At 44.0% G+C, this 22,020-nt stretch overlaps 2 protein-coding genes across 2 annotated transcripts in view; both read right to left on the bottom strand.

Moving 5' to 3' along the window:
- Positions 1-1,586: 1,586 nt before the first annotated feature.
- LOC149305680 (tribbles homolog 1-like) lies at positions 1,587-5,983 on the bottom strand. Its single transcript, XM_089477445.1, has 3 exons — positions 5,683-5,983; positions 4,245-4,537; positions 1,587-2,055 (listed from the first exon to the last, which is right to left on the bottom strand). Exons 2-3 carry the CDS (start codon positions 4,397-4,399, stop codon positions 1,587-1,589), a joined length of 624 nt encoding a protein of 207 aa, XP_089333571.1. The 5' UTR covers positions 4,400-4,537; positions 5,683-5,983.
- A 14,652-nt stretch (positions 5,984-20,635) lies between these two features.
- Positions 20,636-22,020, bottom strand: part of LOC149305679 (E3 SUMO-protein ligase NSE2-like) — a 106,883-nt gene continuing 105,498 nt past the window's right edge. Inside the window, exon 5 of the mRNA XM_089477289.1 lies at positions 20,636-20,725. Coding sequence (XP_089333415.1) covers positions 20,636-20,725 — 90 coding nt within the window. The remainder of the gene's footprint in view (positions 20,726-22,020) is intronic.

The raw sequence follows: 22,020 nt of genomic DNA, 5'->3' as shown, positions 1-22,020 counted from the left end.
GGAAATTCTCAAAGGAATGACGTTCTAGATTTGCAGCAATCACCAAGAACGTTCCTGTGGATTTCTCCCCGTTCAGTAATCTTGGAAAATACGTCCAAAATGGATAAGTTAAATTATTTCATAAGCTCTCCTCTACGTATATATTATTATTAAATAAAATACACAAAACTTTTTTTTTTTAAAAACCAAAACATTTATTACAACGTACTGTACAAATTGAACCTTAATTATTTTTCCACATATTTACATTAGTGTTGTCTGCAATTTGTTTTCAGCAAATGCTTACCGTCATTATTTACATTGTATCACGGATACAAAAAACCAAAAATCAACCAACCGCAAGACTCTCAGTGCAAAAGAGGCGCCGGGTCCTCCGCTTGCCTCGCGATTTTCTTTGACAGTTTTGCCAACAGTTATTCACATTACAATCGCTGCTTTACTTCTGATTTTACAGAAGAATAAAAAACATAAAATAAAAAAAAAAAAGCAGAAAATAAAATCCCTTCTTAACATGTAGAATGTGTTGAGAAGATAATTTTTTTGGGGGGGAAAAAAATAAAATAAAAATATATTAATATTTTAGATCTGTTTAATTTAATAGAGAATGTTTGTAGAACACTCCAGATAATAGGGGGTAGGGGAATGCGTTCATTTACATGAGGTATACATGCGTCACTTTCACAGGCGAGAGCTGGGGTGACGGCTAGAGTGGCCATGATTAACCCCTTCTGTATTCCGTATATATACCCGTGTTCACCAACCACCACCACCACCCTTCTTCATTTAGGTTGGGAATAAGTGAAACTGTCCTGGCATAGAGATCCTGTGCACGGCTACAAGAGAAAAGCCATTTCCATCTACTTAGTAAAAAAAAAAATAAATTATATATATATATATATATATATATATATATATATAAAAAACACATGACTTTTTCCTCCCATTGTAAGAATTTATGGCATGCGTAGAACGGCTGTGCTTTCAAAGCAACGCGTGTAATTAATAAAATAGCTGGGGGGGGGACATGTGTAACACATATGGAACACCCACTGTATGATCCCTAATGCACACGGATGCAGCTGCAGAGAACTTGGTGCCAAGAATAATACGAAACACAGATTAGGATGTTGCATTCTAGTTTTGCTCAACGTTCAGCCCTGAAACCCCCCCAAAGAAATTTAAGGAGCCCCGGTATATGCATAGTGCATCATAAACTCGGTTTAACCCCCACGGGCCACTGCCACGCTACCCAGGATAAACAAGCAAATGTAATCAAGCGGTTTGAGCCGTTCTCCAAGACCGTTACACACCGGAGGACTCGTGGCTTCACCCAGGATTCCATCCCACCCCGACTGAGCATTTATCATAATGGGGGGGAAAGTTGAATACTCAGAGCTAAAGCTCTTGCAACAGGATAATTGTTGGCAAAGTCAGAAGGGTATAATATATATGACGGGCAAAATACAGCAAGGCCTGAGTATCAGAACGTCACTGCTTGTAGCCTTCTTTCTGACGGAAGGAGCCTCTGCAGAGTGGCGGTCGCCCATAGGCATATGAAACTCCTGGAAATGGGGTTTCTAGGGAGGCTAACAGAAGAAGGAGTCTAAGTGGTCGTAGTTTTGGGGTATATCAGGTACCAGCTGGTCCGTGCTACTCGTGTCCTGATCCGCATACCCAGGTTGAGAGGCAGCGTCGAACCAGGGGTGCAGTAAGATGTCTTCTGCCGAGAGTCTCTCCGATGGCTCCTTCCTCAGCAAACTGCGTATAAGGCACCTGGCTTTGGGGGACACGTGATCGGGAATACAGTACTGTCCACGGCGAATTTTGGAAAAGAGGGTACTAGGGTCCGAGTCGTGGAAGGGGTAACGTCCTACTAAGAGCGTGAAGAGCATCACTCCCAGGCTCCAAACATCTGCCGACCTCCCAGAGTAAGATCCCGCCGTGTTCAAGATTTCGGGGCTGACGTAAGCCGGACAGCCGTGTTTGTCGGACAAAGCGTCGTCGTTGCCCTTCATGATGTGGGCATCGTCTAAGCTTTCTAACCTCAGCTTAGTCCTGGAAGATAAAACAAACATTTCACTTAACACATTGCGTTCTTTTTAATTTCCATTATTTAGATTGATCACACAATTGCACCATTACAGAGAATGCCCAATACCAGTACAACCAGCATGGACCAACGAATCAGTATAGGTCATGGGGTGGGGGGGTTGGGCGCCAGAAGATCCGGCAGTATCTTTTGAATGCCCCCGGTGGCTGCAATTGGAACTGCAGGCATAAAAAATTGCTTGCAGTACAGATTCTTGGAATTTGTGCTGCCTTAGGAGCCAGTGCCCTGCCAAAAACGCACAATGACTTCATTAAACGAGGTCAGGAGGGGGATGCAAAGCAAAGCAGCTTTAACGCCAAGATAAATGGCTTTTCGTCTCTCGTTAAATATACCCCATTTATTCATTCCCTCCCGTGAGATACCCCCCCCCCCCTCTTATTTTACATCCCCAACCCTAACTCTTCTTGTCCTGCAAAGCACCCCATAGCCCGGCAAATGGGAAAATCGGAGTGCCGCCGGGACGCTTACCGCGCACCTGTGCCTGTAACACACAGCATCCGCCACGCGTTGCTCAACAGCCGATTAGCAAATCTGACGCATGCAGCATTATTATTATTAGCTCCGCAATGTCAGGTTTCAAAATGAGCAAGCTGTTTGCAATGTGATATTTCGACAACGACTGACTCCGCGTTTAGTCAGGTCACACGTAAGGATTTCCACACCATTTCTCCACTGGGGAGGAAAAAAAAAAATAAAAAAATTTTCACAAGAAGAGACACTTAGGAAAAATGTTCTTAAGTGTTCCAATTTATTGCCATTTCTATGGCGCCATCATATTCTGCAGCGCTGTACAAAGTACACGAGACGTGTCATCTGCTGGATGTACGTTATAAAAACAGTTCTAAAAAGGACGACTAGGCATGATGGGAATTATAGTCCGCAGAAGACCGACTAATAAGTACGTTACAGCCATGAGGATGCTCCGTTTCTCTGTTGTGTACGACGTTGGGGTTAAACAAGACTTTTTTCCCATGGTTTCTGCACAGCTGCCAAATTCAGACGCCAAAAACAGCAGCATGACCGGCCACAGGCCCGATTCAGATAACCCCCCCCACCCCACCCCCTTCTTACTTATCTCCGTCAGCGCACATACCAAGGACATGACATAAGCAAATATCTCACAGGAAAACAGAAATCATTTCTGGCAGCACCAAACCCGCAGGATTCCGTACAAAAACCTAAATGTCACCGACGCAGCCAGACCCACAAATATAAGAGGGTGGTAGATAAGTGGAACAGCTTCCCAGCAGAAGTGGTAGAGGGTAATACAGTGAGGGGTATTAAACATGCATGGGACAGGCATACGGCTCCTGAATCTAAGACGAGACCAACGACTGATTAAGCAGGAAAAACCATGCCAAAACCAAATGTATCAATATTGAAAAGCTACAGCAGCAAAAGAAATAAAAATAAATGATAAAAATATTTAAAAAAAAAATTCACATAAATGTCAATTTCATCATCCGCACACATTGGGGCAAATAATCCCCAGCATGTGTTATATGTAGTATGTGGCCCAGAGGACAGGAAATTGGCCATTTCCTTCAAGACTATACATTTTTTTCGCTGCATTTACAGTATTTGGCATCTTTCACGTCGCATAAGAAACGCGGTAGAGAATCCTCCATTCGGTGGCCTCGTCTATCCTCCTGACCTCAATGAACCGAGGAGGGGACGGGACCCGCAGGCCACGGAATCCATCGCCCTCCTCGCCCGTGAGCAACGAGACTGTAAATAGCCGGCGTAAACACGGCTTACTGGAAATATCAATATTTGGAAGCAAAAAATGGGAGGAGGGACGTAATCAGCGAGATGTCGCCAGAGGCAAAATGCCTGCATGGAGGAGGAACGCGTTTATGGTCCGGTCTCTTAACCCCTTCGCTGGATGGGCATTCCATTATAGAATTCCACCTTTGCATTGAAACATATTGTAATCCCCCCCCCCCCCCCCACAAAGCAGAGAAGTTTAAGGCTTCTGTGACCCTTCCACCCATCGCCACCAGAAAAGGGGAAATGAGGACAACCCAACACAGCTTATGAAGTCAGTCTCAATTTTTGCTGCTTGTGGGTCGTTGGTTGAGCCGGAAACCATTGTATCTAAAATAAAGCACGCAGATTTGTATTAAACGCTCACCTTTCTTTGTCTGAAAACACGAACTTCCTCAGCTTGAGGTCTCCTAGGACGATGGAATACCGGTGGCAGTGGGACACGGCGCAGATGATCTGCCTAAAGAGTTTGGCAGCTTCTTCTTCACACAGTCGTTTGCAGCTCCTTACGTAGGAGTGCATGTCGCCAAAATCCTTTTCCAAGAAGACGTACACCTTGCTTTCCCCTTGAATGACTTCTACGATCCCGGTGATGTTCGGGTGGCAGGGCAGGTGCACGTAAGGTTCTATCTTCTTCTGGTAGTGCTTCAAGGAGAAGACCTTACGGAAGGACAAAAGCAGAGGTTTGTTTTAGGGAATGCGCTTGTTAGGTTTATGAGACCTTGATAGAGAAGAAAGGTTTTTCAATCATTTAAAAGTTTGACCTAAAAAACCCAGACTTTGGTTCCTGGAAGAACTGGGTTTTGACCCAACGTCCCAATAACCCCTTCAGCACTGAACCCAGGCTAAAACATGCAAGAGAAGGAGGAGGAAAGGTCTGGGGTGAATGTTCCAGCAAAGCCAAGCTTGTTACTGCCCCCTTATAACAAACTGGTTACCCCAGGGGGCTCAAAAGCTTTTGGGAGCTCAGAGGAGGGCTACAAAAATGATCAGGAAAGCCTAAGGCTTGGAGGAAAGGGGGGGGGGGTGCAATACAAACATTTAGATATACGATATAAATTGATTATTATTATTATGTGAAAAGGAGGAGAAACATTAAAGTATAACCTGTGGGGTGCGAAATGTTTAGTCTGCTCCAGTATCCACGTAATACTCGGGGGGTATCAGGCCTTCCAAGAAGACCAAGGGGAGGAGGTATGCGGGGGGGGCACATACCACAACAATGTACATCACTTGGCAGTCACTCCAGTAGGAAAAAGTGGCAGGGAATTGGCAGTCCCAGCTGACTGATTTAAATGCCATTTTGTGTCCTAAGAAGGCAATGGGGTCCCGCTGTGTGTGTGGGGGGGGGGCATGCAGTATTGCGTAATGTGGGAAGGATGCAGGTAGGACTTCGGTGTTACTTTGTTACAGGAAGGCCGAGTGATCACAGCTGGAAGAATAATGGGGGGTGAGGAGGGGGGCATCGCGGGGCGCTGAGGGGCAGAATAAGCCCCTGGGGAGACTCTGGGGCTGTCTGCAGGTGACAGCTGGCCGTCTCTAAAATTAGAGTCACTAAAATGAGTTCAGGAAACAATTAGTAACGGCTCCGTGTGTGGGCAGAGGTGGCAGACATCACAGGAAGGTAGTGTGCAGGAGACACCCCCGGGGAGGCAGGGGACCCCTATAGAGAATGAGGTACCCCCCATACAGTTTACAGGGCTGGAGGTGCACCGATCACGCAGCACATGCCCCAGGGTGTGGGGGCAGAATACCCCACAGAGAACATTATACCCCCGTTCATTCCCCAGATGCCCCCGGCTCACCTTGCACAGAAGCTCCTCTCCGGTGTGCAGGTTCAGGCTCTGGACACGTGCTCCCGGTCCCCCGGCTGGCAGCAGTAGGTAGTTCCCAAGACAGGTAGGTCCTTGGTGCTGGGGGGAAGCGCTATGGGGCGCTGGGAGATGGGGGGATCCAGGGAGGGCAACAAGCCACTGTCCGGCGGGGACTCAACAAGCCTGGGCATTTCGCAGGAGGCTCGTCGCTCTCCAGCCTCTTGGAGCGGGGTCTGCACGGAGCCAGCCGGGGGGCCCCCAGCCGGCTCTCCCTCTGCACGTTGGCAATCATTGAAATCAAATAAAAACCCTCACAAGCAGGCAGGCATCCAGGGGTCCCGGCTAGGGGAGTGCGGGGGCTCCAAGGTCAGTGCAGGCAGCATGCAAGATCACCCAGCCGGGGAGCGCGATTTAAATCCCCCCCCCTGCACGTGGGGCTCCTGCGATCCGGTGCGAGAGCAGCGATCCTAGTGCGAGCGGCCGCTCCGATCTCCAGCCTGCATTTGGCTCCGAGCGCCCTGCGATCACACACACTATCACCGAGCGCTCCCTCCCCCCGTGACTCACACTGTATGTGTATTGTACGGAGCCGGTCCTGCCCCCGGGGGTTGTGCAATCCGCGATCACATCAGCCCCGCCGAAAGACTGAGCCGCATTTATTCACCAAAAGGTCATGGAAAGAGGAGGGGCCCCAGGAAGTCGCCGGGGAGGGAGAGGGGCCCGGAGAGCGTCTCTTGCATCATTCCTTTCATAGCTCTACATGCCGGGAGGTGTTACTGTTATTTACATCATCACAATGAGCTCAAAATCGCTTTTACAAAAACCCTTTGCGTGCCAGAACTTTGTGGAATGACCCCCCCTCCCCCCTCCCCCCATCAAATATATGATGAAATAGCGATGTATAGAATTCGAGATGTTGGGGGGTTAGATATAAAGAGTCATTTAAGAGCAAAGTCATAGTGATCATTGTTATGATCCATTCTGTTGGTTGCTATGGTGATAACCCTCTCTCCCCATGTACCTTAATCAGTCGTTGGTCTCGTCTTAGATTCAGGAGCCGTATGCCTATCCCATGCATGTTTAAATTCCCTCACTGTATTACCCTCTACCACTTCTCTCGGGGGGCTGTTCCATTTATCAACCACCCTCAAAACTTCCTTACCTTACAACTTACACTCTGACCCTCTAGTTTTCCCAAGACTGACGTTATAGAATGAGAACAGTAAAGTTATTTGTAAAGAGTTTAAAATATATATTTCATTAAATATAGTATTTTTACTCCAGGCTGTTGTTACCGATGCTGTCCAGTAGGGGGAGATCACAGGACTGAAGCACAACTCATCATGAACTCAAAATGTTATGGATTCATCATTTGTTTGTTGCAAAAAAAATTTAGTGACATTGTTTTCTATCGCTTGCTTTTTTCTGGCTGCTTATAATTATTATTATATTTTATTTATATAGCACCAACAATTCCCACAGCGCTTGTTAGAGTCCCTACATTTAAAGCGTCTCGCAGAGCCAGAAGCGACAGACTAAGACCACCCAAAACATTAGGTAACGAGGACCCTCAGTTTGTTAAGGATGTCTTGGCTTCAAGGTAAATGCATAACTTATTTAACGTGCTGGGGCAGCATTAGATCTCAAGCTGTTCAGAACACGTTTTAACCTTGGGATGGACGAGCTTCGGGTTTAATCGTTCAAACCGCTTGTTTTAATCACTGGAAAGAGGCCAGATGATAATGCAACACAGACAGCACTCTACTGCGATGAGCGGACGCACAGGTGGTAGAGGGACAATCACCTCACTGGTTGTCTTTATATGAAAAAATATGGGTCTCTGGCAGAAATATTCTTATTGGAATTTCATAAATGGCCACCAGTAAAACATGACTAGACCCTTATTGAGCTTGATCTATGGACTTTGTAGCTCCTCTGATAGAAACCCCAATTCTTTTCCATTTGTCCAGTAAATGGGGTATATCTGCAGTGATAGTTGCCCGACAGACTTCAGATGCAAACTGATGGTGTCTGCCAGGCCTCAACTGGCCATCGGGCACAGCGGCCACTTGATCCGCTGCCTGACGTGCCTCCAAACACATCGGATCTGCCCCTTCTGCTGTAGTCCGAGGCCACCGGCTGGAGATGCCCGCTTGCACGCCGGGCATAGAGCATAGAAATGTAATGTGTGGCTGTCATGTACGGCCATCGGTCACGCTTACGTCATTAGGTGGCGGCTGGCCTTAAAGTGCCAGGGCTGCCCCATCATCCCCAGTCCGTCCCTGGTGTCAGCGTGTATCTCAGCCAATCAGAGGGTCCCGATGCAATCTTATGTCACTGCCTTTGCAGTAAAAGCAACTTTTTTTGGTTTCAAATCAAAGCGTCCCATTTTATCAATCTAAGTCAAGTAGAAGCAGCGATGGAGATGGAGTGTCTGCAGGTGACACACAGGCACCGCGGGGGTCCCAGAGAAAGAAGCTTGCAAAGCCCCAAAACCTTGGGGTGAAGTAAAACGACTATTGCTTTCTCAAGAGAAACCAAAGTTATATAAAAAAATAAAGCAAAGTGGAATTTTAAAAGGGCAATACCACCACGGGTTTATTTTTTTAACACTAGTATCACTTAAAAACCACAGTTTTAAAATCTAGAGTCATTTTCCATTTCAGCAATACGTTTTTTAACATAACGCGACGTTGGTTTACAGCCGTAAAGCTTTCTGTGTGATTTTCCACCTGTTGGGCCCATCTACTAGACAAACACACGAAGCTCTGATTTGTGGTAAACAATAGAATGTCTCAATCACCCAGACCCTCTGACTAATTAAGAGCTTGGGCACAAAAAAAGACTTCATTAGCATAATCAGGACTTCATTAGCATAAACAGGACTTTATTAGCATATAGAATCCGCTTAATGTAGTGTTAATGACCTCCAGATAATAATAATAAAAAAGTTTATTGGAAAACTATGGAATAAAACACAGTTCTGTTCGGGGCTCAGCTATATTACCGTTCACAGCACAGTATTTAAAGAGAAACTCTGATCATTTTTATTATTATTATCAGATTAAAAATATTTTTTCTAAAATATTTCGTTGTTTTGAAACAGTCCTCGTTTTCCCATAAAATAATATTTACAGACAGCTGTGTATTAGCCATTTGTATATGTTCTAGCGCTGTTATTTTAGCCCAATCTACTTGACAAACACATTTGCCTGTGGAATACCTCAATCTTAATCACCAAGTCGGACGCTCTTGTCTAATGAAAATCTATGGAGGAGGGGACTTCATTAGCATTGCCGTAAAGCATCAGCACAATGTGGTATTAGAGCAGGGAAAGTCACCCAAAATATCACATGATGCAAAATCAGGTTTTTCTCAATGCCGACCTACATTATTGTATAGAGCACTGGGGTTTATTCAAAAGGAGAAAAATATTTTACCATGGGACTTGCCAAAAAAACTAGAAAGAATAAAATTATTGTTTTTACTATTTTTTTTTATATAGTTCCACCAATGAGGGCGAATATAAGTAATAACATTAAAATTAATAATATAAATCATGGGCATTAATATGAATGCGCTGATTGTTTTATTTTATCTCAGACTCATTATTTAGTTAATATCCCCATTGAGGAAAAACCTATTTTCTTAGCATTTTCCTATGGAAATCGTTACAATGCAACTCGAAGAAAGGAGACCAAGCTGGTGTAAAAATAGTTATTTTTTTATTTTTTATGTTTGCTTCCCTTAATCTTACATTAGATTGTAGTGAATTTACTTAAAAGCAAATCTTTCTTGAGACAGAGGGGGGGGGGGATGTTTTTTTAAATAAACAGTTGCTTCCTAGTTAAAGGGGCGATAATTGAATTTGCATTTTTAATGAAGGAAGTTCTATGGAGAAAAAAAACTTGGGTTTTCCTGCTGCAAAGTAACTGATTAAAGTTTGCACTAATCAATTTCCTTACAACAATAGATTTGCTACAATTCACAAACCGGGCTGAAATACACACCCCATTGTTTACAACTGTCAAGCTTTCCTGCAAATAATCAGCAGGAGGGACAGGGAACACCTTGTCGGAATCTGTACGGGTACATTTTGTGGTGTATATATATATATATATATATATATGCAAAAGTTTAGTTTAAAGTTTTTTTTTCGAGAGATGCTTCCGTATTATATATACCAGTATATATATATATATATATATATATATATATATATACACATATATATATATATATACACATATATATATATATATACACACACACACATTCATATATATATATATATATATATATATATATATATATACACACACACACACATTCATATATATATATATATATATATATATATATACACACACACACACACACACACACATTGCTATATATATATATATATATATATATATATATATACACACAGACACACACACACATTGCTATATATATATATATATATATATATATATATATATATATATATATATATATATATATATATATATATTGATATACCATAATATACTGAGTTGGAAAAAAAATATTGTAAATTTAAATAATCATTTTTAATTTTGATTAAAGTTTCTATTTCGGAGAGATGTTTCCGTATTACTATAAAACAGAGGAATTACCAAAAAAAATATATGTTCCTCTAGCTATGAGTATGTATAGAAACAGGAAGTATTGCTACAATTTATTTCGCATTTATCAAACTTGCAAATTCTAATGAACTTTACACATTTTTGGATTCCAAATTTCATCTGAAGTTGAGTTTTAGGAAACATTTGCCAAACGCTATGACAACGATTGCCTATGAATTTAACACCGTGAATTAACGCGAAATATCGAGGGTGAACCCCGGGGCCTCTTAGTGCGGTCAGCAATTTGCTATTTTTATCTCACATTTTTTACGGATGACTTTATGCTTTTTTTTGGTTAGCTGCTGCCTCCCAGCAATGGCTCCTCATACCTTTGCATAAATCATATATATATATATATATAAAGTATATTGCCAGTTGGGGGGATATATTTGGCATTTCGTCCTCAAAGTTGTAGGAGAAACGGGCAGTGTAAGGATCTGAGCGACTTTGACAAGAGCCAAATTCTGATGGCGGGACGACTGGGTCAGAACATCTCCAAAACGGCAGTCTGATAAAACTTAGGTGCCTTTTCTTATATAAATAAGCCATTGATATGATAACCAAAGCTGGGAACCCCAAGTCTCAGGGTTTTTGCCCCAATCTCAGGGTGAAGGGGCAGATTCTCAGGGTCACACAGTTTGGAGCCGACTCCTTCATACTCTGCATTGATCCGATGATATCTAAGACTGCCAGTTGGTGCTTTTGCTACCATTATGTTGTGGTTGATGTCCCTGCTTGACAGAATTAAGTGTTTCTCTCTCATGAATTGAAGGGTTAATATTTAAAGAGCCTCAGGGTCAGCTCATTTAGAAAAGGTATGATGATGACACCTCGCACATGTCTGCTAATAAATAATTACAAAATCCTTAGCAGAAGGTGTCATTGGTACCACAATCAAAGGACCCAGTCGTGTACCAAGAAACCTTTGGGAGCCCTTAGTACCTTGGGGACCCCAACACTGCAGGGGTCCGTAACGCCGGATAGACTCATGGTGCCCCCTTTGAGCTTCCGTTCCCTCAGACCTGCTTCCTACCACCTTCTCTACGTAGACTTATCCCCAGAGCTATCCCCATTAGGCACCATAGGCCTACGTCTTCTAAGAAAGCAGTCACTTCGCTTCGGGTCACATGTATTGTTTAATCACACGCTTCCAGGATAACTTTCTAAATTATGGAGCATTTAAAATCCACGTGGATGGGAAGCAATTGCTCATCACAGTCTTCACTTCCTACTTAATAAAAATAATAATGAATAATCTCGGAGACGCTCTCTGTTTAGTGCCTTTTATGCACAATGGAACAAAAATTCTACTTCCTACTAAAGAAAACCCCACAATTTATCCTAACACCAAAGCAGAGCACAGCGAAACAACCATAAGATCCGTGGTCCCCCATAGGTGTTTCAGACCATGGTGTCCTCACCACAGTCCGTTAATATGGGTTTGTCGATAGAAGTAGAGGCCGTGGCTCGATCACAAAGCTTTTTCAAAGGGTGACTCAGCTTGGAGCCATAAAAACAATATAGATTGTATTTTCAACATCACCCGGGAAAACATGTACGTTCCCTGGGGAAACCAAGATGGGGAGTCATAATCAGACATATTTATGTCTAACTCTCTGTTTTATTACAACCTTTTCAAGGTCTGTTACAGAGAAACAGATAAAGTATCTTGCGTTGTTATCTCAATCTGCGAGATACATGTTTGGGATCACCCGTTCCAAAACCAAGCCGGGCTCTTATCCAGTGAGATGTTGGATGAGCCACCTAGGAACGTTTTGCCTATTGGGAAGACGATCCTCCGCGCCACAAAACTTTCACGATAATAAGCAGGTGCTACGGGGAGAAACCACATGCCACGTGGCTCATCATTTCCTCCAACACCGGAGGTTTTACCTTCCCAAACCATCACTTGACCTGATTCGTGTGGCTATTGATCCTTTCGATTTATTTCTGCCCCATTAACAGAAGGAAATAAAGATTGTTCTCTATAGAAGGAGGAACATTAAGATTTTATATCCCGATCAATTATAATAAGCATCATTTAAGTTCTAAACAGACTTCATAGCATTTCTATTTGAAATCTTTTGACTTTGGGGCTGTAGAACACTCAGATACACTCACAAACATTCTGAGCTCCCAGAAAAGAGGGACTTCAGGGGAGGAAAGAGGGACAGAGCAATGTAGTCTCAAATACACACTTGGAAGGTATGTAGATATTATATGTCCAAATTTATTATGCGACAAAAGCAGTTTGTAAAATCAACTTTACCGGAATGGAAAATCCAAACGTTGTGAATAGCTGGAATACTAAAGTTGCGTCGTCTTGAGCCAAGATGAACAGAGGCACTTAAGCATGTAGGATTATCAAGTCCTCGTGGCTCATATAAGCAATAATGATAATATAAATATCTCATATCCATAAGTCCAAAGAGGAGAAATGGGTAGCAGAAATCAGTTACAAAGTCCTGAGGGACCAATCTAGAGTCCTCGGAGCAACACATCGCCAACCATCTTGAGTATGTTCTGTGAATTTGTTTGGCTACCATGTGTCAGTGTACATGCCCCGTGCCAAATCACGCTACAATTACACAAAGGAGCAACGCTAGGGATACTAAAGTCCCTGCAAGGGCATCCAAGCTCAATACACACTTTATTATCTTTGAGAGAGAATTATATGCTGCAGGCTTCTCACTGCTTTTTCAGACTATGGTTCTAATACTACTAGCACCTCCTACGTGATTTGGTCGTGAACTCTCTTCTGTAGAGTTCATATAGAATTGAACAGGGTCTACATGCCCAAGAGACTTTGCCAAGTTCAATTTTAAAATCGTTACTGTTTATGGAAGCGAACAGTAGAACTCAGAATTCTCGTGGTGTCAGCAGCCCACATTGACGTCTTACTTTAGGCCAACGGGTTTAACTCAACACTACTTGGGTAGATGCTGCCTCTAAACAATGACTCTTCAAAACTCTAGGATACAGTACATGCGCAGGCAGGAACACATTTCAGAAGGGTTCTCTCATCATTGTTTTTCCCTTTTGTAGGAACCATCAGGACTAAGTCCATTCTATATCTCTTGGGAGAATGTCGACCTCTGCACCCAGCTTCAGTAACAATGTTCCTACTACCCTTTCAAAAATATGGTCGGACGCCAAGCAGCTAAAAGGGACGGAAGACTTTTCACCCCATGACCATTTATTGGACTGTTACTGTTATTTCTGAAGCACATCCCCTTGTGGTAAGACCCAAAATAATTGTCCTTCTAGATCAGACACAACACATTGGATGTCTTAGGTCAATCCCTTTAATCAAAGTGGCCTGTCCAAAGTGACCCTGTTAAGGGAAAGTGTGAAAAAGGATGAACAGGAAGATTGAAATCCACCCCCAGGAAACAAACAGCCCCTGCCAGGGCACTGTCATTATAATAACTGTTTAACCCCCCCAGGGCATTTTAACCTTCAGTTGAAGACGGAGATAAGGGGAAGCTCTACAATTTAAAGTCATTATTTCAAATTAACTCAAGATAAGTGTCTCCAACTAAGACAAACACCGGCTTATTACGCAATACGCTGTCTGTAAACACTTTGACTCGCTTCTAAGGAGTAAGGATAATTACACAGGAACGCGGCGCAGAGAGATGCATTCACTGCTTAGCGATGTGCCGGTCGTTTCTCCGACACTCAGAAAGGATCCGTGCCACACTCACAGCTTTTAGAATCATTAACATCGTTTATTGAGTCTTCCTATAGCTTGGGGGTTTCCAATCAGTGAGATTATTTTGGTAACGGCTCTGCCATCAAAGAAGATTAACTAAACCCCCCCCCCCCCCTTGGTCCAAGGGGTGCCCTCGGAATTGGATGGGAGAGGGGAAACACAGATTTTTCATAAATAGAATGTATAATTTTTTTTTCACAAATCTTGTGATTGTGACGAGACCGACGACTGATTAAGGTCCGAGTCTTTACAGCAGGAAACACGCTGAGACCGGACGGGCCGAACGAACCATGGAGCGGAAGATCAGGTAAGTGTGCGGCGCCGGCGGCTACCGGGTATTTGCCTGCGCCCGGCTTTTGGGTCATTCGCTATATTACAGGATCTGAGGGTTTCATCCACTAAAGCTGGCGTTTGTAAAACATACACAAGTTTATTAACGAGGCAGTCATATTTTTTTCCTGGGGCGAGTTAATCAGCTCTATGCTATTGTAATACATAAAAAATACCCATTTTTTCTCGTTTAAGAACACCGAGGTGCAACATGTTGGATTTGGGGAAAATGCTCACTTTAAGCACGGATTCCAATCCGCTGACGTACAAGCGCTTTGGCATACCCCACGGCTTTCAAAGAGTTAACGCTTGTGCTTACGTTACAGAATCACGCTTCACGTATATCACACGTATGACTCAATAAACAGGAAGCTCGTATTTACTCAGCGCACAACCAAGCAAAGGAAGTCGGTAACGCTACACGATTGGCTTGCAAATAACATGAAAATCATTGAGGTTTCACCTAAAAAAAAGGTTCTCTGCAAAAAAAAAACCAGAAACACTAACACGCTTTCACGCGGTAACTTAGTGACGCGCTTAGCCAAGTCGTGCGCACATACAGTGGTCAGCGCAGCACACGGAGGACTTATTATGGCGTCGCGCACTCAAACCGATGTTCTAACAATACGATCTGACAGAACGTGTGCTATAAGAATATGTCAACTATGACTGGGGTCCGAACGTGAAGTAATGACCCAAAAGCTCATCGCGATTCCAAAACTACACGGTCAAAGGCTTAAATGAATGGAAAGGAAGGTTTACTTTACTGAGAGGGTGGTAGATAAGTGTAACAGCCTCCCAGCAGAAGTGGTAGAGGGTAATACAGTGAGGGGATTCAACATGCATGGGATAGGCATATGGCTAAGAGGAGACCAACAGCAGATTAAGGAAAAATGGGCAGACAGGACGGGGTGAACGGGTGTTATCTGCCGGCAAGTTCTACGTACCATGGAAAACCAAAGTCAGCTATTTTATGTTAATGCAGCCGCATGCTTTTTAAACGAGAGCATAAACATCCTTCCTGCAATCAAAAAGGTAACGAGACCAGAACAATCCCGGGAACCCCAAGAACGGCACACAAAGCAGCTCTAGCGAAGAATGTGTCGAGATGTCAATGTGGCTAAAAGGTTTGGTGCCCACCGGAGAAAGTGTGTAAGACCCCCGCGCCGCCTGAGACCACTAAACAAAGCAGCAACCGTTACAGACGGAGGACCCGTGTCAGCTGTTTGCTAAACACGTCGTCCCTCTAGTGAAGGATGAATTGTAGACACCTACCTGGGTGGCAGATCCCCAGGTGAGTCCGATTCACATCCAACGAGCCGGGCAACGTGTTATTCATCCCCGCGGCAGTCAGATGGTGGAAAGATGATAACGAAATAAATCATTTATACAGAATTCTTCTGTGATTTTTTTTTAAATAGAATCTCTGAACTTGGATAGTTTGTCTGTTTCAGGTATTTAATGATCAGAATGAATGTATCTGGAAAGTGATTTGCTCTGGATACATATGCATTGCTTATTATTATGTATTGCTTTATATATAGCGCCATCATATTCCGCAGCGCAGTACAATGAGTAAACAGGTTATAACATAACGATCTGACTTACAGAAACAGCAGGTGAGGAGTTATGAGAGTTACCTGCGCTGGAAGATACCCTCAGAGAAAGCGAATACTCAAACATAAAGGGGAAAAACAATTCGGAGGAAATCACGGTCCATTTAGTGAATTCAAATCATGGTCGCTAACCAGATTATGCAGAGATGAGATTGCAGGGACGGTCTGATGAGAACACATCCGCTGTAGTCTGCGGAATTCTGCTCTTTATGTATATATATATATATATATATGTATATCATATAATGTATATTGTCATAAATCTACCCACACTGCGCATGGTGAGTCAGTGCGGCCGGTACCTATCGCTGTGCTTATGTGTATATCAAACCTCTGCGTTCTGGTTTCCCTTTAGATGAATCATAACCTTTAGAAAAAGCTATATTTAAATCACCGCACAACTCACTTCTTACAGCTCGGCCGAAACAAAGTGAAGTAAAGCCTCCCCAGCATACTTTCAGGTCCTTCTGTCATCCAACAAGCCCTTAAGGCATAGATTGCGTGTCCCTAAACGAAATGATTTCTCTGTCTGACATTCGGGATCACTGGGACCTCCAAGATGGCCCATGGACCTCAAGATATCCATCTTGGCTAAAAAAAAGGATTATAAATCAGCTCGACAACTCCTCGCCGTGCTGGCCCCCCAACACGAAACCCAATGGTCTTGCTTTTATTTAACTTATAGAGGCCATGGTATATGTATGTAAGGGAAGGGGATCCATGGCTCTTCTATCCTAGATCCCTGTGATTGATCCCTCGTGATCCTCATGCAGAATAAATGTGAAAAGTGCCCGGATATGACATCATATGATATCATCGCAGAGCCTCCCCAACTAGATATATGCAATGGAGGTTCAGACAGAGTGAAATCCATGGAGTTTAGATCAGCAAACCTCGTCCAAGCTGAGGCCACAAGTAGCGTTCACCCAGAATAAACTGGGCAGATTGCGCATGCGCTCCTCAGACTCTTCAACCTTACTTCTCCATGACCCCCCAGCACAGACCTAATAGCTTTTTCACCAGGCCGGGGCAGGCTATTTGGCACACTGGACAAATCCCTAGTGGGCTGCTGGCCATCGGCACCAATCTGCCCCTCTATCTCCAGCATGCAGGCCGCATACTACGTGAGCATAAACCCTCCAGGTGCTGCCGTGCATTTCCTGTCCTATGCCACGCCCACGTCATCGGACCTTAAAGTGCCAGGGTAGCTTGCGGTACGGCCCTGTTGGCTCCAGTTCCAAAATGATAGATTCTATAGCATTAAATGCATGTATTAACTGGTAAACATGCCTTTAAATGTATTTCCAAGCTGTTAATGATGGGTTCAGGTTAAATCCACAGAGGCCGCATGAACACCTTGGATCAACAAAAGGAAATAACAAATTGCGCCCACACTCGATGGGCGATGTCAAACTTTTTTTTTTTTTTTCCATTAAGGATAAATTATATTTAAATGTCAACGAGGCTGAAATGGTTTTGAAGCAGAGCTTTTTCCTCCTCTTAACGGATAATTACTCCGCTGTTTCATACATGCCTATAGCTATGCAGCCGTGTATTTTAGGAGCCACATGAACAGCCTCTGCCGCGTGACTCACCCCCCTGCAGCTCCGGCTAACGAATCTCAAAAGAAAGATTTATCCCCGAGGCTGGATTTGCTTACTTATGAAAATAGGATTTTTTCGTAGAAGTCCGCAGGACTTTCATTTGGCTCTCAGAACAAAAACAAATTTGTGTTCACAGTTTCGTCAGCATGAATCTACGCACCGAGATCAGAAGGCAAGGATTGTCATAGGAGGCTGGGCACTCGTTCAATACACACACACATGCACACACACACACATACACATACATACACACACACACATACACACACACACATACATACACACACACACACACATACACACATACATACACACACACACACATACACACACATACACACACATACACATACATACACATACATACACACACACATACACACACACACACACATACACACACACCATTGTGAGACGTACGCGGCGTTACAAGGATCTTAGAGAAGAGACAATCATGCGGGTTACAGAATGGACTCGGGCTCTCCAGAGAACACATTTGTGGGAAAAGAAAATCGGAAGAGCATGCGGAAAAAGGGGCTATGTTTGAAAGTGGGTGTGGTTTGTAAAAATGGGTGTGGCATATTCATGGCTTAGTCTCAGGGCGAAGAGCTGATCTCCGGGTCAGCTTTCTCTATCTCTGGCCAGGGTTGTGTTTGATTACGCTTACTCACCACCTGCTTTCCCTCCTACTCCCTGACACTTATGGCTGCCTGGGGGCTCACCCCCTATTTACAGCCAGCCCTACCCCACACATGGCTAGCCCCACCTTCACGCAGGGCTAGCAATGCCCCCTCATGAAGCCATTCATCCAGAAAAAGGAAGAGCTTCAGGTAGCCTGCCCTGGGAAGTTCCCAGGTATATGAACTACCATTCAAAAGTTTGGGGTCACTTAGAAATATCCTTGTTTTTGAAAGAAAAGCAGATTTTGTCCATTAAAATAACATGAAATGGATCAAAAATCCAGCGCAGATGGAAAACGGTTGATTTTTAATGGAATCTCTTCATAGGCGTACAGAGGCCCTTTATCAGTCCCATCACTCCTGTGTTCCAATGGCCCTTTATCAGTCCCATCACTCCTGTGTTCCAATGGCCCTTTATCACTCCCATCACTTCTGTGTTCCAATGGCCCGTTATCACTCCCATCACTCCTGTGTTCCAATGGCACGTTGTGTTCTCAGATCCAAGTTTAAGGTTAAAAGGCTAATTAATGGTTAGAAAACCCTTTTGAGATTATGTTACAGCCAGAAATGTCCTCGTTTTCCATGAAAACAGCTGAGTGACCCCAAACAGTGTATATATTATTGGGGGGGATTCCGAAGTACCCTATTCATTTTCTTAAAGCTGTACACAAGATATTAATAGCGTTGTTATGTTCTTTCATTTAGGTCGGAATACAAACATGATCTCAATTTTTCTCTTATACTATATGTAGAAGCTGCAGTCCAGATCCGCGCCCTAGGCTGGTGCCTACCTTGCCTATAGGTAGCGCCGGCCCTGGCATTATTTCTCCCCATTCAGTTATTTTCCCCACTTTGTTAAGTTACTGTCATGCATTCATGGCAGCTCATTTGCTGTGGTGCCGATTGTTGTGAAAGAGAAGAGAAAGTAACATCCATAAAGGAAATTAATTGATATTATAGTTCTGCCACCTTGTGCCACAAATCTTCACATTTCTTTTCAAAGATATCTTCAAAACATTTGAGCTGATTGGAAACCAAATAGCGCAAGTTTCTTGATACACGGATTTAATAAAGATAAAAGCAGTGAAGGTGGCATTCCCCTTTTAATGAAGTGGTAGCTCATCTATAACTCCCAGCCACACACAACACAAACAGATATTCTGCGGAGTGGAAATGGAAGAGCAGATTCTGACACATCTTTTATAGTTATCTTCATTCACATTTTCCGTTCCTCTGCATTCCCTCTGACTCATATTTCCTTAAAATCCAGCCGTCACACCTGAAACCGACACAATCAGCTCGTCACACCACCCCCTCCCCCGTCCTGTTCAATAACATACCTGCCAACATCTCCGGCGGCCGTTGGGTTGGGGAGTGGCTGGTGACGTGGCTGAGGTTGGGGCCATTTTCAGGTCACCAAATAACCTACTAATAGCCATCTATGTAAACCAGGAAGTCATCTTTTGTGTTATTTCATGTAAAAAAAAAAGCTATTCTGACGTTCAGGTAAATACCTGGATAGCATAACCCCAACATTTCAGGTGTCCAGTGGAACAGTGACCAAAGATTGGGACTGCACCAGGAAAATCAGGACACTTGATAGGTATGGGGTAGGTAGGACAAAGGGATGGAGTGATTTATGGCCCCCAAATGACGGCCGCTTGAGCGACATGATGTAAGGCGAACAGAATTTCACAAATCTAGCTTAGCCGTCTCAAGGAAAAGTGATGTAAGTTGAAATGATGTAAGTTGAGTTTTGAATAGACAGAAATTCTATAAATAGGGTTGCGTTTCTGGTTTGTTACCTGGCTGTGGCCATTTAGGGGTTAACCCTTTTCCTGCCACTGCCAAGTGTTATTGCAGATACCCGCAGTGCCGAGGTTAACTAATCACATGCTCGCAGCCACCAGCCAACATCCCCCATTTAAAGGGAACCATGGCGGCTCCATGGAGGTTAGATCCGGGGAAAGGTAGCCATAAGCCAGAGGCACGTAAGTCACAGAATGAGCCAGGGACAAAACAGTAGCCCAGAGGCACACAGCGTGCACCAGGAAGACGCCGGAGACGTGGCTGGCCACTAAAGGCAGAATATAGTGCCAAAGGACTGGTCCACGGACCCAGGGTAGTTGGCAATGCAAGCTGTGAGAAGAAACGATAGAAGGGGAGAAAAGCTGATTCTAAGAGAAGACCAAAGTAGCCAGAGGACAATATATACATACATATACATACATATACACACAAGTGGCATAAAGATGAGGGAAATCTACCCGGTGCTATTATATAAAGTGGACATTAGAACATCCCCCAGGTATCGGGCAGTGGGGATCAGGGATGAGTTCTCTGGTGGGCGCTAAATGAAGCGTACCACCGCCGAACACTGCAGTATCTGGACCATCGGCCACTTGGCGTTTGCCCGACGCGCTAGAGGGCCTGTCTGGGCCTGGAGGGGAACATGGGGCGGTGTGAAAAAAATAATAACAATGAAAAGGTGATATGATGTAACTCGAGATAAGGTGGGTCTTCAGAGAGCGGACAGATAACACACGGGATGGTGATTTGTGGGCATGGGGTGCCTTCACCCGAGAGCGGTTAGTGGTGGGGAGGGTTTGAGGAAAGGAGAGAATGGCATGTGAGCTAAAGAAGGGAAGGAGAGATGTGGACTGTGGAGGGGGGTATTGTCCACTACCACAAGGGTCCTATATGGACCGAGCACTCATCTGCATACCCCAATCTAATAAATAATAGATAAGTGGAGTTAAGTTCACACAATAGGGACACTCGGGGGGGGGGGGTGTATATACCGCAGTGGATGGTGTCTCGGAGTTCTGAGCGGTAATCGCCGGCACGCGTCTCTGGAAGCCTAAAGGTGCGCTGGCTTTATTTCACATTCCCTTAAAATACTGCATCAGCTTTACTGTCTGTCATGGGGACGATCAAAGACTCTGAAATGGATTTCAATCACTTATTAACCCCTTAGCTTCTCGAACACAGCGCATTGCTTCGTATCTTCTGGCTGGAGAAAGATTAAGAGGTGACGGCGCGGATGACAGCTGTCTGCTCACAAAGAGTTTTTTGCCGCAGGCGACTAAAGGTTTTCTTGGAACTGTGCTGTGTCTTTGCACGCAACACTTTATGTAATGTAAGGCGCCGCGTACACTCGTGACACCGTAATAACACAGCTTACCTTTTTTTTAAGTTCATCTCAAGATAAATAATCACAAGATTCTTTAACACTTTGAGAACCAGATTCTGTGAGAGGAGAAACCCAACGTAATCTCCTGTGTTTAGTGAATATAGTTATGCTAATGCACTATATGATCACCAGTATGTGGACACCCGGCCATCACACCTATATGAGCTTGTTGGACATCCCTTTCCAAAGCCGTGGGCATTAATATGGAGTTGGTCCCCCCTTTGCAGCTATGACAGCTTTCACTTTTCTGGTAAGGCTTTACACGAGATTTTGGAAATTCAGCCAAATTACCATTTATGAGGCCGAAAAGACCTCAGAGGTCTGCAATCGGCGTTCCAACTCATCTCGAAGGTGTTCAGTGGGGTTGAGGTCAGGGCTCTGTGCGGCCGCTCGAGTCTCTCCACACCAAACTTATCCAACCCATGTCTTTGTTGACCTTGCTTTGTGTTTCCAAAATGTCTTTGTATGCTGTAGAATTAACATTAATGTTCAATGGAACTAAGTAGCTCAAACCCTGAAAATTGGCCCCAGAACATTATTTC

The sequence above is a fragment of the Sceloporus occidentalis genome, unplaced genomic scaffold (genome assembly GCF_023333645.1).
Source record: "Sceloporus occidentalis isolate IW3139 unplaced genomic scaffold, rSceOcc1.0.p SCAF_11, whole genome shotgun sequence".
Taxonomy (NCBI): domain Eukaryota; kingdom Metazoa; phylum Chordata; class Lepidosauria; order Squamata; family Phrynosomatidae; genus Sceloporus; species Sceloporus occidentalis.
This window is presented reverse-complemented; position numbering and strand designations above follow the sequence as displayed.